This window comes from Camelus bactrianus, chromosome 3 (assembly GCF_048773025.1).
Source record: "Camelus bactrianus isolate YW-2024 breed Bactrian camel chromosome 3, ASM4877302v1, whole genome shotgun sequence".
Lineage (NCBI taxonomy): Eukaryota > Metazoa > Chordata > Mammalia > Artiodactyla > Camelidae > Camelus > Camelus bactrianus.
This window is the reverse complement of record NC_133541.1, coordinates 48,406,993-48,423,916: the sequence shown is the minus strand read 5'-3', so window position 1 is coordinate 48,423,916 and position 16,924 is coordinate 48,406,993. Positions and strand designations below refer to the sequence as shown.

At 41.6% G+C, this 16,924-nt stretch overlaps 1 protein-coding gene and 1 pseudogene across 5 annotated transcripts in view; one reads left to right on the top strand and one right to left on the bottom strand.

The window, feature by feature from the left end:
• The window catches only part of NAIP (NLR family apoptosis inhibitory protein), a 39,962-nt gene extending 25,263 nt beyond the window's left edge, over positions 1 to 14,699 (bottom strand). For 2 of the 5 annotated variants that reach the window (XM_074359410.1, XM_074359431.1), the window contains exons 1-6: positions 11,390 to 14,699; positions 9,496 to 10,274; positions 7,121 to 7,694; positions 6,037 to 6,136; positions 2,720 to 2,801; positions 1,518 to 1,569 (exon numbers count right to left, since the gene is read on the bottom strand). In XM_074359410.1, coding sequence (XP_074215511.1) covers positions 1,518 to 1,569; positions 2,720 to 2,801; positions 6,037 to 6,136; positions 7,121 to 7,691 — 805 coding nt within the window. In that variant the 5' untranslated portion in view covers positions 7,692 to 7,694; positions 9,496 to 10,274; positions 11,390 to 14,699. The remainder of the gene's footprint in view (positions 1 to 1,517; positions 1,570 to 2,719; positions 2,802 to 6,036; positions 6,137 to 7,120; positions 7,695 to 9,495; positions 10,275 to 11,389) is intronic. The other 3 variants (XM_045512383.2, XM_010949318.3, XM_010949319.3) reach the window with 3 other exon arrangements.
• Positions 14,650 to 16,833, top strand: LOC105064454 (FGGY carbohydrate kinase domain-containing protein pseudogene; annotated as a pseudogene).
• Positions 16,834 to 16,924: the final 91 nt, after the last annotated feature.

Genomic DNA, 16,924 nt, shown 5'->3' with positions numbered 1-16,924 from the left:
AAAAGCTAGCTAGAGGAGCTCCCCCTCCTCCCCAAGTTAGTATCAAGATTTGAGAAAGACAAATTTTTATTGTAGTTCCCTTAAAAGCAGGAAGATTTATTTCTTGCCCTTTGGGTGTCCACTCTTTGCGGGTGGTCTCCATTAGACATTCCACGTTAGGCTGGCTCTGGTGTTTGGTTCCTGTCTTCTGTTCCCCATGAGAATTTGAAAATTAAACTGATATTAATTAAATGTTAATAAATTTATGTACTGCAAATTCCCTTAAGATGAAAGCTTGCTTCAATATTCCACTTAACCTCAGCTTCATTTTTAATGTCACTTCATTTAAATGTCACTTCAGTTTTAATTTGAGTATTACTTCATGTACTGGAAAAATCTCAGTCTTTTCCTCCTGTGTGTCTACTTTACTCTCACTCACACTGCTATCACATTCACAATACTTGTGGTACCAGATGTGTGGGGGGGTTCCCCCACCTAAGCAATTCTCTGTGACACCAGCTGGATGTCCTACAATTTAACTCAATTCTGACACTATCTCCCTGGAGATAGCATCAGATCCTACAGGTTAAGGGTCCAATCCTACAAGACTGCTCCACCCTCCACTTCATTTGTTAAAGTGGCTCAGAGAACTCAGGGAAACACTTACGTTTACCATGATAAAGGGTAGAAATGAACAGCCAGATGAACTGGCTAATAGGGGGAGGTCTGAGGGAAGGTCCAGAGCACAGGGCTTTTGTCCCTATGGAGCTGCGGTGCATCACACTCCAGGTGTCAGTATGTTCACTCACCTGGAGGCTCCTGGAACCCCGTTTCATTGGGATTTGTATGGAGGTCTCCTCACGTAGGCATGATCAATCATTAACTCCACTTACAGCCCCTCTTCCTTCTCTGGAGAATGAGGGTGGGGCTGAAAATTCCAAGCTTCTAATCATGCCTTGGACTTTCTGGTGACCAGCCCCCATCCAGGAGCCCCTCCAGAGTCACCTCATTAGGAACCAAAGATGCTCCTAGTGCTTTTATCACTTAGGAGTTTACAAGGATTTTAAGAGCCCTGTGTCAGGGACAGGGTCAAAGACCAAATATTAGAACAGGAGACTCTCCTAGTTTTCCTATCACATAGGATTTACATGGGTTTTATGAGCTCTGTGCCTGGAGCTGGGGGCAGAGACCAGTGTATATTTTCTATTATCTCATATTTAATTTCTTAACAGACACTGATCTATTTGTTTTCAAAACCATTTTATCCAGAAACTTTAATTGTTTTAAGAGAAATATCAGTCAAGGACCCAACCCTGCCCTATTTCCTTCTGCTCATTTATGTTGAAAAACTAAGTCACTCCAGGAGACCAGAAATCTCTAATGAAATGTTTTGTTATTGTTGTTTTGTTTTGTTTTTTTAATTCTGAGGCACGAGGAGGAAAATGGAAGGGTTAAAAAAAAGATTAGGATTAAAAAAAAAAAAAAGGAAAAGAAGAAATAAATAAGCAAAGCCTTTTAAAATATTTCTGAGTCTCTACCTGATGCCATTGGTAAAGCTCTCTTGATCCAGGAATTCACAAAATGTTCTCCCTGAAGAAAATTAAAATTCAAGTTACCATACAAACTATTGTATATAAAATAAATAAACTACAAGGATAAACTGTGCAGCATAGGGAACATAGCCAATTCTTTATAATAACTAGAAATGGAGTATAACCTTTAAAAATTGTGAATCACTGTGTTATACACCTGAAACTGATATAATATTGTACATCAACTATATCTCAATTAAAAGAAAACTCAACTTATCACTGTTTGACTTGGAGAATACAACTACCTTTGTATAAAAATTAAAAGAACTTCCTCCTTCACCCCCTGCCCCAAAATGAAGAGCTTCATTGGATTGAGTGGCAGGGTTGTTAGAGAATCCTTCAATTACTATTTATATCCATATTGGAATTTTTAAAATGCAGATTAAATGAAAAAAATTATGAATAATTATTTATACTCAACAGAAAGATTTCTTGGGGTCAGGTCACTTTTTCTAGAGATGTAGCTCAAAAGCTGAGTTATATTTAGATATCACAGAGGTACTTTGACTAGTGAGGAAGACAAGATACAGGAAGGAAACTGGATTCAGAGGGTGGTTAGATATTGAGCAATTGTTCCTTCTCTGATAACTGTACCCAGATTTCTTTCTGAGGTAACACTCCTCCCCCACTTTCAAGCAGTCATATTCTCTGCAGGGTTCTCATCTGAGTCTTGTTACCCAACAAATGCCCTTCCACCCCGTTTATTTTTTTGTTTTTGTTTTTTTGCATAAACCAATTTAAGTTGGGTTTTCCATCACCTGCCACTAGGGAAGCCTTACTGATGGAGCATAGAGTAACCAGCTCTGAGGCCCATAGTGGGCAGTCATGCAGTGGTCCGAATGTCTCAGGCAGGCACTCAGATGCGGGCAGCCAAGGGAACCCAAGGGAGGTGGCCTCGGTCAAAGAGGGGAAGACACTCAGGAAGGCAGACAGATAATCGAAGGCAGCCCTGGAAAAAATTCCAAGGGCTCTAGTTTAGCAAGAGAATCTAAATTTCTTCACTCTGCTTCATGAGAGGCAGGGGAAGAAAATAGGGAAAGAAGAAAGAAAAAGAGCCCATGACAAAAGAGGAATGCCACCCCCTTCTCATTCAGATATTAGTAGGTAATCAAAAGCCAAATTAAAAAAAATCTCTTGTTATAAATTACCGTGACGCCAACAAATCCCTTGTAGCTTTGAATATACTGGATGATTTCCTCTGAGGTTTTCTTACATTGAAGAAATTCACATCTATAATTAATAAACAGAATTAAAATTTACCCCAATACTGTGAGAAAAATGTCCTATACTTCCTAATTGCAGTGATGGTTACACCATGAACATTTGTTAAAACTTATTGCATTGTATATTTTAAACTGCTCAATTTTATTTTGATAAAACTGTCAAAAATTTACCCCCAAACTTATGAGAATTATCATTATTCTCATTATTATTTCCATGAATGACAACATGTGTAATAATTTAAAATTAAATCTTCAGATTATCTTTTCTCTTGAAATAAAATATAATACAATCAAAGAGACTGATTTACAATAATATATAGAATGGAGTTTTTTTGTTTGTTAAATTAAACTATGGTGACTAAATCTAGTTCCTCTGGTTATATGAAAGTTATTGGCAGTAAGAACAAATAATAGTAAGTTTCATCTACTGAACACAATACATCACTACTCCTTAAAAAGAAAATGGAAATTAATAAGTTGAGTTTTTTAAAAAGAGCATATTGAATACATTAAAGAAACACAATCCTTTCCTCAAAAGAGAAGCAAGTTTTAAGTTAACTTTTAAAAAATCCCTCTCATTCAAATTTAAGTTTCCTCTCTAGCGGTGTTATATTAACAAGGGGCTGGGAGTCACGTCCAGAATGTCAGTTCCAGTTCTGCCACTAATGCGGAAGTGATCCATCTTGCCTCTGTTCTCTCGTAGTCCCTCAATGAGAAAATGAACTCCATCGGATGATTCATACATTCTCAGCAGCTGAGGTCCCGTTTTTGGGTATACAGATCCCTCCAAAGAGTGCCCTAAATCTGTATATAACCTACCAAGCTCATGAGGGATGGGCCTGTGCCCTCCCCACATGCTTCATGTGGACTGAGAAAGCACTCAACATGTACTACTTACTTTCTTTAAAAATTACAACAAAATCAGCATATTTTATTAATTTACAGTTGTTTAGTACATTAGTTGAGTACTACATTTTAGAAAGTATAGGTGTATACAGTTTATAAAAATAGCAGCAAAGCCATACCATCAAATTGACATCCAAACAGCTAAGGTTAGATTCTGAGTTCTAATTTCAGCTCTGAAATGTATTGGCTAACCATGTGCTTATGATGACAGACAGACGAAAGGTGGAACAGGCACCTTCTGAGACAGGTGCCCAAGAGCCATGACTATGGAGCCAAGGCTGGTACTCACGTGGTACATACCCATGTGGTAAACTGTCAACACTAAGTATACTGGTGTCTATTCTGATTGGTCGAAGAACCAGAATGACATTCAAACTATATAACAAGCTGGCTTCACGCATCCCTAAAATTGTCTCATCTGCTTGTCAGGAAGGACTCCCCTCCTTTTTTTCCTTCCCTCTCCTCCTCTTCCTTCTCTCCTCCTCTGTTCCCTTCCTTTCCCACCCCCCCTTTTTTTTTCAACAAGCAAAAGTAAAACTCATTTATTTCTTAAAATTTAAAAAGATAGAAATGAACAAAGTAAAATGTGGAAATCCTTCTCCACTTCATCTCCTGACAGACCCAAACCCAACCGAAAGACATCTATTGTTTGGTCTGTATCTCTTCATAACTTTTTCTGTATGTATTTCAAACAAGTCCATATATAGGTTGAGTCATTTTAAACATTTTTCAAGGCTCACACTACACATTATTTTACATATTGCTTTTTTCCCTTGTCATAGACATCCTTTCATTTCTGTAGGCATGGCTGTCTCTGTGCAAGGTGATTTATAAACATAAATAACAGCCCAGTTGTTTTATGGTTGACCTATGATCCAACCAACAACTTCTTTGCATGTAATAGATGTATGATAAATATTTGTTAAAGAAATAGAACATGAGCCAAAGAACACTGCTAGATCCAAATATTAGGTTATAGGAAATACAGCAAGTAGAAAACATGTTAAATGACACCACAGGAACAGATTCAGCCAAACCTAGAGTGTAGGGAATTTTACAGGACAAACTACATGTCTCCTTTAACAACTAAGCGACAAGAAAAACACAGGGGAGAAGAAAATCTGTAAGTTAAAAATCTTAAGCTATATCAACTAAATTCAAGGTATGGACCTTGTTTGGAACCTGATTCAAATCAACTAATGGTAAAGAGAGAGGGAGGGAGGTGGGGAGATAAGAACATTTGAACACCGACTCAGATATTTGATGTTATGAGGAATTACTGTTAATCCTTTTTAGGATAGAGAATGATACTGTGGTTGTTTTTTAAAAAAATATTCTGTTTTAAAGTTATATACTAACGTATCAACCAGTGACATTATATGATATCTGAGATTTGCTTTAAAATTATCTGGTTATTATTCTTTCTGGGGAAAAGTTGGGCAAGTGATGAATGAAATAAGATTTGGCCTTGTAAGTGTTTATATACCGTTCTCTATTTTAGTATGACATTTTCCATAATGAAAGTTTTAAAAATGGCTAAAAGAAGGAATCTGTACTTGGTAGATATGTAGAAAATACTAGTAAATAGAACAATAAAAATAATTAAAATACACTTTATTTTCTAAGCAGGGAACTCAAGGCCATTGAAATAATCAAAACTCTTACTGACCTTTTTTTAAGCAGGATTTCTCAGAGAAACTTAAAAAAATTTTAATTGAAGTATAGTTGATTTACAATGTTGTGTTTGCAAAGAAGATGTGGTATGTATATACAATGGAATATTACTCAGCCATAAAAACAATGAAATAATGCCATTTACAGCAATATGGATGGACCCAGAGATTATCATACCAAGTAAGTAAGTCAGACAGATAGACATTGTGTGGTATCTCTTATTTGTGATTTAAAATGATACAAATGAACTTATTTACAAGACAGAAATGGTCTGAGTTTTTGAAATAAAATCTTTTCATTTGCTATATATTCAGCAGTACATGAAACCATTTGTAATAATGTTTTAAACATTGTTTTACCTTCCAACTTCCTTTCTATACCATATTACATTATTCCTATGCAAATTATTTATAATGGCAGATTCTGAAACTTATACTTGGCAAAACAAGTATTTTGGATGATAAAACAACATTCGGGAAACTGTTTTAAAATTATGTAATTAAAAATTTCCACAATGTAAATCAGGGTTTTCTTGCTTGAATAAATTCTGGAGTGTTCTAGTTTAGGATAGGGAAAGATCAAAACTGAAGTTTCTGCTCTGGCAAGGTGAATTTGTTTGTCTTAAAAAAATAACTACAAGCAAAAAATATTTATCTACTTACTTGGGGAACCACTTGGCATGTTCCTTCCAGGGATCATCATCTTCTTCCCAGTTTCCCAAACATCCACCACAGGAAAAGCACCGTACAGTGTCACGCTTACCTACGCATGAAGGAAAACACTTAGCTTGCCCAGTAACAGCACCACAGGATGGTCCAGATCTCTGGAAGCTGGCTGCTCTGGGCATGAATGAGACGTGCTCCATCACGTCTGCCCACTCACACTGTCATCCGGCTGAATCCCCATCTACAGCCCCACTGCCCTAAGTGACCATTTTCCAAAACTAAGACTCCACCCCTCAGCCGTAGCCACACTTCACACTCAGAACTCTAAGCTGTTTAACTCAATATGCTCTCCCTAAGGAGTGAGGAATCAGAGAGACCCCCACACTCATGAAGTGAAGCACAGTTAGAAGACCTACGCTGTAGTTTTGTTATGAAATTTCTGGAAACTTAGGCACATTTCTTAAACTCTGAGGCTCAATGAACTCAACTGTGAAACAGGGGGAAAGGGCAAGTTTGTTGATTTAGTATTAGTGCTTAATCCATGCCTAGCATCAGGTAGTACTCAGTAAATGATAGCTGTTATTCGATCTGTCGTAACATTTAAGGCATGGCTAGGACAATTCAAAGAATGTGCAATGTTCTGAAATGCAATTTGCCCTATACATTAGAGTCAGCCTTAAGGTTAAAAAAACAAACAAAAAACCTTTTAAATATTGCAGCAATTAAAAGAATCAAACAATCATTTAAGAGCAGCAAAAGGAAGATGGGAAAGAAGGAGACTGGGGTCAGGCTGACCTCCCTGTTTATTTTCAGGGCCTTAAGAATCCAGTCAGTATTATTTTAGGCCCAAATTTTTTTAAAGTCACTTTCTTAATTTATATATTTGGGGCAAATTAACACACTGTGCTAAACAAAATAAAACTCAAGTAAAAATACTGAAGTTGAATTTTAATAAAATAGACCTTATACCTAATATAGCACATTGACCAAGAGAGGAAAGATTTACAAAATATTCCAACTGAAATATGGACCCTAAAGTTAAAACTCCAGTGCAATACTTCAGAAAATGATTTCACATCACCTGTAAAGACAAAGCCAGCAGCTGAGAGCTTCCTTGGGGATGTCCCTTGGGCATAAAATGGCCAGTTCTTGAAGGATTCCAGTCTGGCCTTCTCTTCTTGGTACCTTGCTTTGTCGTCCCCCCTCAGCTTGTTCTCTGGATTCTTTACTCTTATATCATACTTGGCAATGTTACCAACATCTTTGCCCAAAAGAAATTCACAATCTGGACGTAATTTCTTGTGGTCTTCCATGGGGAGTCTCCGGAGGCTGGTACCAAAGAGGATTAAGCTGCAGCAGAAGCACTGAACCCCAGATTTTACACCAGTGAAATAAAACCCAGCCGCTGCCATCTCCTGGGGTGTCCACGAGCTGTAGGACTCATAGGTCACAAAAGTCTTCAACCTTTTTGCTTCACTGCGCATTTGTGAATTAAAGCCTTTCTGCATTTTTTCTCGGTCTTTCTGCTCCCCTTTTTCTATTTCCTTGGCAAGCTGAAACGCATCTATGCCTAGAAGAGCAGAGAGCTCCTGCAGCAAAGCATAATCAAACTGGGAAATCCTCTCATCAGACGCTTTCTCCTGGGCTGCCATTTTCTGAAAAGGGAAAGGTAAGGTTGATGAACATCGCAACCTGGTTTACTGGTCCTGAGATTTGTTTCAACCCTTTTATTCTTCCTGGTTTCTTTCTTCTGAATAATCTTGATCTTCTGCTCATCACTTAGCCCAATTCAGAGCAAATAAGCTAGTAGGTCTGTGACAACCTCTCTCTCTCTCCATCCCACCCTCCCAACAGGTCACACACAGAGTCCAAGCAGTTGGAGGCCCCCTTATCACAGCATCAATCATCATTTAATTTAAAGGCATAAAATAGGGGATACCTATCTCATCATATAACACCCTCAACATTTCAGGAATCTCCAAGGTATTCCGTTTAATACCTACAGGAGGAGTTGGATAGTTCCACTCTAGGTTTGTTTTCAGTGTCCCACCTTGATCTAGCTCAGCTGATTTGGAATTTTCCCATCTACCCACATTTCTGCAAAGGTTGCAGCTAAATGAAGATCTTGATTAAGCCCAAGCATGACCTTCCTCTGGCAATGCCTAAAACAAGACAGAGCTCCTTTGTCGCTCATGTGTTGAGCCCACTTCGGTTGCTTGGGAAGCTCTTTCAAGCCACAAGGTTACTTAACTTTTTGACTGCAAAGCTCCTTCCTTTCCGTTGTCTCTGGATGCCCTCTCCCTGTAGAGTCACGTTTGTGGTTATCTGTCCGATGCAGGTCACTTTCCAACCCAAAGAAGTATCTGCCCAACTCTCCCTCTGGCATAATGTTCCTTCCCTTTATGGAAGGACGTAGTGGGCTTGGCAGCCTAGAGCTCTTTCTGAATTACTTTCATTTTTGCCAAAGCAGCCAAAACCATGAGAAGTGGGAGAAAGATTTAGAACCACTGATACTAGGCTGAGTGCTGAGGCCTTCCTGGTTTGCCTCCCTATTCTTTACTGACATACCCCTCCCCGTCCGAATTTCTGTTTTAATCCATTCAGCTGTTTCCTCTGGCTCTCCATCTACACCTGTCAATTCCACGGCTGTGCTCTTCCTCCCATAAATAATTATAGTCCTTGAGGATATTCAAACCAGGAAGGCCACAGCAGCTAGCCTAGCATCAGTGGTTCTAGACCTTTCTCCCAAGCAAAGTCTTAGCTGGTATTTAAATTATAAAGTCCAAAATGTTTCAGTGATCCCATTCACAGTATCACCTTCACTCATTACCCAGGGATGCATAATTGAAAACTCACAGGGCTCTACCTAGTGTACTTACTTCAGACTTTCATTAAGGTAAAGGATATGAAACAAAAAATAAAAACAAAAACCCGGCCAATGTCAGAGAGGTCTCAGAGTCCAGGCCCAGTTGCACAGGATGTGCTCCACTAAAGTGGGAAAGCACACTCTCATCTGAGGAGGGGTCTTGTAGGCCCCTCTGGTCACATGCCCAAACTAGGATGCAAGACCAGTCTCAAAAACAGCAACAAGTTGGTACCACCATGACAGCAGGCCTCCCTGGAGAGAAATAAGCACAGGGTAGCCACAGACCAGCTGGAATCAATCTGCACTTCTACACCCAAGTTCAGGGGTCACTTTTGCTGGTCCCAAGGCCATTTCTGGGGAGGAGAGAAGACCTCCAAGGCCCTCTCCAGGCTTCCTGCTCTGTCAGTAAGTGCTAAGAGCAGCAGTGAGGCTGCTGTCTCGGGGACAGGATTTAAACCCAAGTCTCTGTGACCCCAGGGCCTGTCCTCTTGCCTCCGAAGAGAGAAAAGCAGCAAGAGTAAGATAAATAAGAGAGCCTAAGTCTAGGTGTGGAAGAAAAACTGCTTTGCCAGAGACGGTAATTTACTCACCTAGAGGTTTATCCCGAGTTCCAGTCAAATGGAAGGAGAAGATGTAGTGCTAAGTACAAATGCTCTGCCCTTGAACAGGAAGCAGTGAGAACATACCTAAGGAACTAATACTCAAAACAAGTTGCAGTCTATTGAGAAATCACCAGTAAAGGCTCTCGGGTGCTGAGTCAGTAGGGCCTAATCAGGAACCGAAAGGACTAACAAGACGGACCAAGTCCCACAACAAGTATTTTATTCTAAACAGTTTAAGCTGGGTGAACGTTTAGGGTGCTAAGTCTGATTTCTTTGGTGGCAGTTACTATCCTTCTGGTTTCTTTTAGGATTTTCTCTTTTATCCTTGGCTTATAAAATTTCGAAGTTACTGCGTCTTGGTGTGGGTCTTTCTGCTGTCATCGGATTCAGAGGACTTTTTCAAGCTGAACACGTGAGCCTCCCATCAGCCCTGGGAGATGACCACCTACGATTTCTCTGGTGATTTCCTACTGCCGGGTATTGTCACTCTTCCTGACATTCCCATTATTCAGATGGGAACTGACCACCGAAGTCCTTACCTTCTTTTCCCTCACATATTCTGTCAGGACCTTTGCTCTACTTCCTAGGAGACTTCCTCTTTACCTTCCAACTTTCCGACAGTCATTCTCAATTTTAGCAGTTATACCTGCAGTTTCCCACAGCTCTTTCTTGTTATCTGTTTCTTGTTTTCATGGGATCTGTTTTTTATTTTTTTTAACCAATGCAATCTTCTTGAATCTCTCCGAGGATACTGTCAAATGACAAAACTACAACAACTTAATAATGAGCTTGCTGTCCTTCAGTCAAGGGAATATGACCCATAGATGGAGGGAACACAGTGCCTCCCAGGCTTGGGGGTGGGAGGGTGGGCAAGAGCTGGTTTTATAGAGAAGAGGCAATGGGGAACTGGCGTGATTGGCTAGGAGGCCAGGGATTTCATTGTTAGGCCAGCAGGTCCTGTTTTCCAGGGTCGGGCAAACTAGCCAAAGCTGAGTTGGGGGATCGTGACTGCTGTGTTAGGTTTCTTTGACAGGTGTTGCTCCTAAGTGTAGGCTAACTTGGGTTTAGATTTGTGACTTGGGCCAGGCCACCGAGGCGGCCCCCTGATATCCGGTGGGGCCCAATATACAAATTAACTTTATCAGTACTCATACTGTCGCCTGAATTATGTTTCCTCCAAAGCTAATGACCATTTACTTTTGTGTTTATTTTTCACATTATCAGCTTTCCTCAAATGTATGTGAGCCTTGGCTTTCAACTCATATTTGAGAACTAGGCAATTTAAAAACTGATTGATCAAAATTATGGTTCAAAAATCTGATTAAAAACCACATGAGTGGGTGGAGGGAGATAGCTCGGTGGTAGAGTGCACGCTTAGCATGCACGAGGTCCTGGGCTCAGTACTTTCACTACAAAATAAATAAAAGAACTTAAAAAAAATAAAAAACAAACAAACAAAAGGAGCCACATGAGGGTCACTTAAACCTAAGCCCTTAATTTATGGAGAACAGGTTGGGGAGCCAAGATTCACCAGGGAGAAGCCCTGAATGTCAGAGAAACATCTCAGAAAATGATTTTAAGTTAGCGGTAAAGAAAGAGCTAGCAGTTGAACGCTCACTTGGGATGTCCCTTAAGCATAAAATGGTCGGTTCTTGAAAGATTCTTTGTTTGGGGGTGCCCAGGGCCCACACTAGCTCCTTTAAATCAGCTGAAACAGCTTATTCCTTTTTTTAAAAAAAAATAGACTCCACCAATTTTTTTTGCCTTAGGGTTAACACCTGAGTTAAATAATCTGGCATTGAGGCTGGGGGAGCCCACTGTCTCATGCAGAGACTTTAGCCCCTTGATTGTCAGTCCTTCCCATCATTCCTGCCCTCCTTACCTGGCCTTGAGTCCCTGGCTGCTCCAGCTTCTGTTATCAGGTACATGGTCCCCCAGGGATTAGATGTGTATTCAGGTTGTGGGGTCCTCTGGCCTGCTTCATTGGTTCCTGCTATTCCATTTGAGTTTCCACCTTTCAAAAATTTGTTAAAATATTCTGTATGCTCATGGTCCCCTCGTGCTTTCTTAATATTTCTAGTTTAAAAATCACTTCAATAACCATGTGTAATGATTACCAATAATAAGAACTAACATTTGTTCAGAGCCTACTACTTGCCAGGCACAGTTCTAAGCACTTGAGACATGTCCATTTAGTCCCTTTAACAGTCCCAACGAAGTAGGTATTATCTCCACTTTATAGTTGAGGAAACTCAGGTACACAGGGGTTCAGATTAACCAGACAGAGTGGTGACAGAATCTGCACTTGTAACCACTGTGTTAGGCAGCCGTAAAGTCTAGGTTTTAAGGAAAGGAAAACCCAGGTGTCCCAGAAAGTTCATGCCCTCCTCCTTTTGGTAGTTTGGCCAGTTGCTGAGTTAGCAAGCTTCTGGCTGTTACCAGCAGCGTCAGCATGTGAAATCCTCTGGCCAAGCTCTGGTCCAGTAAGGCCATTACGCAGCTAAGAAGCAATTATTGTTAATTAGTTGACCAGTTATTGACTGGCCCCTCCTAGCATTTGTATGAACACATACAACATTGCAGGGGCAGTGTTGTTTTGAAGCACTGTCCACGGTACATCCAGCTGCTCATGGACCTAAAAAAATTCTTTTTATAGGAGGTCAGGGAAACTTCTCTACACTGTCGACCCTCTTGACTGTAAATTTTTCCCCAATCAACCTTACTTTTCACCTATGGTATTGTTATGCACATGTGTCCAATACACATTACATTTTAGTAGCACCTTGTAGATTTTGTTGCCCTTCTGAATTGGATTTTTAAAAATATTCTATTTTCTAAATGTTTATTGATGATGTGTAGAACTCTCCTGGTCTATTTTTTTTCTTTTTTTTTTTTTTTCCCACCCCCATCTCCTAAGAACTAGTTCTCTGCCAGGAAGCCTTCATAGACCCCCTCTGGCACTCAGCCGGTCTTGCTTCAAAAGACCAAGGGAGAGAGTGGTATAATCAATGCCCAACAAATGTTTATTGAATTAATTTCTCTCAAAACACTGCGCCAGATTCCCCAAATATGATAGAACAAAGTGTGAAACCTCTCTACCTCAGTTACATCCATCATTATGCAAAAATTCACTGGTCTCATACACTCACGTCCAAAGAACAAACTCACTTAAAACTGGTGGGGAGGGTACAGCTCAGTGGTAGAGGGCGTGCTCAGCATGCACAAGGTCCTGGGTTTCAATCCCCAGTACCTCCATTCGAAAATATAATTAATTAATTAATTAATTACTCCCCCCGGGAAAAAAAACAAAAAAATTTTTTAAAAAGAATAAAACAACCTAAAAAAAAATTGAACACACATTGAATCACTCTCATGTCTACCTCAGCAGTTCACAGAGCTATCAACTACTCACTCCTGATTCTACCAAACTCCTTGTCTAGAAATCTCTCCACACTTGACTCCAAAGCCTGTTTTCATTATGTGTATAACTCTTTCCTGGTCTGTTCTTCACTTTTCTAAGCCCAATCAACTGCTCTGCCTGATGCCTGTTTCCTTCCCTTTTCCCCCACTAAGTTCCAGAAGCCATTTTGTCCAAACTACACAGAAGTGACTATGAAATGAGATCTTCCTGGGACTTGAAGTGCAATTTCTCTAAGAGAAAACTGAAAACAAATCCAGTAGGAGCCAATCTTCTATGGAAAAAGACAATCTGGCTACAAAGTAACTCAAACCTAACAAAAGCTACTTACTGTCACTCCTTCAGAAGAGGACTATCCTTACCACCAGTCTCCAAGCCCATCCCCAAAATCCAAGTAGAGCATCCCCTGTACCATGCCTGCTGGTTCTCAAGTCTGAAAGTCCCCTGAGGGCAGGGACTGGGTCTGTCTGGTCCACCACAGCATCCCTAGAGGCTGGTACTATGGGTGGCAGATAAGCGACCCCAAATAACTACCTGCTGAATGAACAAACAAGGAATGTAAGAGTCAGGTTACCCAAAAAACAAACAAACAAATAAAACAAAAAAATAAAAACAAAACAAAAACAAGTCCAGAGCTTTATCAGGGTGTACTGGAGCTGGATGAGAGAAAGTACAAAAAAACCTTGCAGCTTAGACGACCGGGAGTCTCTGGTGATCACAAAGGCTGCAGCGTCTTTATTCCCAGATTCTGTCCATGCTGGGGTCTGGGTTTGGGGATTTTCAGAACTCCTCTCCTTAAAGTTTTCAAGACCTTGGCTATAAGGAGGAAGTCCACTCCAGGGCAACTGATCACTCTAGCAGATAAAGCAAGGGTGCTCCCAGGTCTGAACACAGCACTCAGCCAACAAATTTAACAATAAAGCAATAGAACAGAACACAATTCCTGAATCTCAGCCCGAAAGTGAGGAAGAACAAAGCGCAGGGAAGAGAAATAAAAGTAGAGTATGTGGGTAAGGAGGGCAGAGGCCAGGCTTTATTGAAATCTAGCCAGGCACCTAGTTAGCAGTTCACATGCAATCCTCCCACCAAGCCAGAGGTGGAAAGTATTACCATCCCCATTTGATGACTAAACTGAATCGTAGTGAGATACCACCTGCCCCGAGCACACAGCTAGGAAGGGACAGCGCTGGGACCGATCTGACTCCAGGCTACCCAACTCTTGTAAGCTGCACCAACTATTCTGCTCTGAGGCCTTAAAGCAGGACCGAGGGGGTGTCGTTCATTTATCCAAATAACGAACACTTACTGAGCACCTACTGGGTACGTGCCAAGGCCTGGTGCCAGGCGCTGTTGGGCGGATGAAGGGCAGAGGACTGAGGGGTCGGGGGACAGAACGCAACGTCAACCACGAGACTACGGAGCTCGGAGCCTCGGCGCCCGCGGGGCAGAAGGGATGCTAGGGTGCGGCAGAGGAAGGGAAGGGAAGGCGCGGCATGGGAGGAGAGAGCGGAGCCGGGGCGCGCGAGGCGCAGGGCCCGCGGGAGGTGTCGGCGGAGCCCAGGAGTGGTGGGCGGCAACTGCTTCCCCGCGGACGGACGGCTTCTGCCAGGCAGGCAGCCTGGCGCTTCGTGTGCTGAGGCATCCGGCCTCGGCCACCGGAACGGGCGAGACGGGGGCCGGGAAGTGGGCGAGACGAGCAGCGCAACCCTGAGGAGCGGGAAGAGATGCCCGGAGGCGGCGAGAGCGGCAGCTGGGAGGCCGAGGGCGGGGCGTCGGCCCGGCGGGGCCGGAGGAGGCGGGGATGGACTCCGGGTCGCGGGGGCTGCCGGGAGCCCGTTCCCTGGGCGACGGGGCCCGCGCAGCCGGGCCAGAGCGGCAGAGCCTCAAGAGCCCGTCTATTTTTAATATACGACTGTAAATCCTCGTGGATTTTCACGGTAGATATTTGTATTATCTGAATATTATAATACTTTTGTCTTTTATGTCATTTCATTTTCTTGTTGAATTGATTATATTAATAGAATGTTGCTTAATAGCAGTGAATAGATACCCTATCTTATTCTTGATTTTAGTCATTTGCAGATGTTTAGTGGATCCCTTTATCATTGAAAGAGCTTCCCTTTTACCCCTAGTGACATGGAAAACTTCTGCATGGTCTTAATTGGAAAAAGGTACAAGTATCACCTTTGTATAGCAAGAAGGGGGAAAAAAATCCCCAAAGGAAGAGAAATCTTGGGTAGCCAAAACAAACACAAATGTCCACCACACAATCTGAACAGAGGATTTGACGTTTTGAGTCAAATTTTCAATGACTTATCAACCAAAACATACATACAGAGAACAGTATTTAAAATTTTAGCCATTCTAGGTCATAGGTATGTATCTTGTGGCTTTAATTTAATGGCCTATTGGCTATTCGTGTATCTTCTTTGGTAAAGCGATCAAATCTTTAGCCCATTTTTAAACTGGGTTGTTGTTTAGTAGAAGGAGGATTCTGGGATGGTGCTCGCCAACACCACTGTCCTCGGGGTGGAGTGAGCTCCCCCAAATGGCTGCCAGCAGCATCTCTGTCCCCAGGGAGTGATTGCAGCAGATTCGAGGGGTCATGGCCACATCTGTGAGGGACAGCCAGTGACATCATGGCTGGCTGTTATCCGTGGAATATGTTCTTGTCACATGAGGATCAGCACAAAACCCTATTTTTCTACCAGGCGTCTGGGACCCTTATTTCTCAGCCATGGTCCCTACTTCTGACTGCATGAATGTGGTCAGAGCATTACCAGAAAACTGATAAGCCCACATGGGACAGAGCCATGCTTCCTTCCCTGAGCTACAAGCCAAGGCCACAGCCAGATGCCAGAGTGTGTATGTATATTTGATCTGATAAAGAAACCTCAGCCTGCAGGCTTCCTCACTGTTGATTTACGTGTTTGGCCAGATTTCCATGGCAACCACTCTCCTTTAGCAGATCTGATACTAAACAGCATGGTCACTGGATTGAACAGTGTCTCAGGACCTTGATGATCCCGCCGTTCTCCACCTGACCACAGCTGCAGCCTTTGCATTCAGGACTCGCTTCAGTACAGAGGCCATGGAGGCCGGGTGCTCTGTCAGCACTCTTCCTGTGTGGGGACCTGAGCAAGAATCCCCCTTCTGTGCAAACATGTGCAGACATTATTGGCAGGCCCGTGGTCCTGTCACAAGAGGTGAAGTCTGTCCTTGTGGGTGCTGCTCATCTCAGAGCCTATGCCTCAAGGGATGTCACTTCTGTACAGGAGGCCATGCAACAATGAGCGAAGCTGGGAAAATTGTTTCCCAGATGTAAGGATAAAAGATACTATATGACAAGAAATATAAAATATTCCTGAAGTTGGCTGAACACAAGAAAGAGTATGCAGCAATCAAGAAAGGGGACCTAACAGAGTATGCAGGTGCTGATGCCAGGTTTCATGTCATTGCATCAGGGACCTCTGTCATTTCACCATATATTCAGGACCCTTAGGCATCATTTCATCATTTCTGTATTGTCTTTTAATAAAAGAAAACTGAGACATGTGCAAAGAGGAGAATAAAAATAAGATTAATTGGGTTGTTTACCTTTTTATTATTGAATTGCAAGAATTTTTATATATTTTGGATACCAGTCCTTTGTTAGATGATTGCATTGAAACATATTCTCTCAGTCTGTGAACTGTCTTTTTGTTTCTTATTGGTATCTTCTGAAGCTAGATGTTTTAAATTTTGATAAAGTCTGATTTTAATTTTTTCTTTTATGATAGGTGCTTTTTGTGTCCTAAGAAATCACTGTCTACTCATAAAGTTATGAAGATGTTCTAAAAATTAATATTTGGATTGTGTAATACCAACTGTTGGTTAAGGATGTATGGAGCAGCTGAACTCTCATATATGGCTTGTGAGAGTGTAAAATGGTATAATTCTTTGGAAAAACAGCCTGGCAGTGTCATGTAAAGTTAAGTATACATTTACCATCCAACCTAG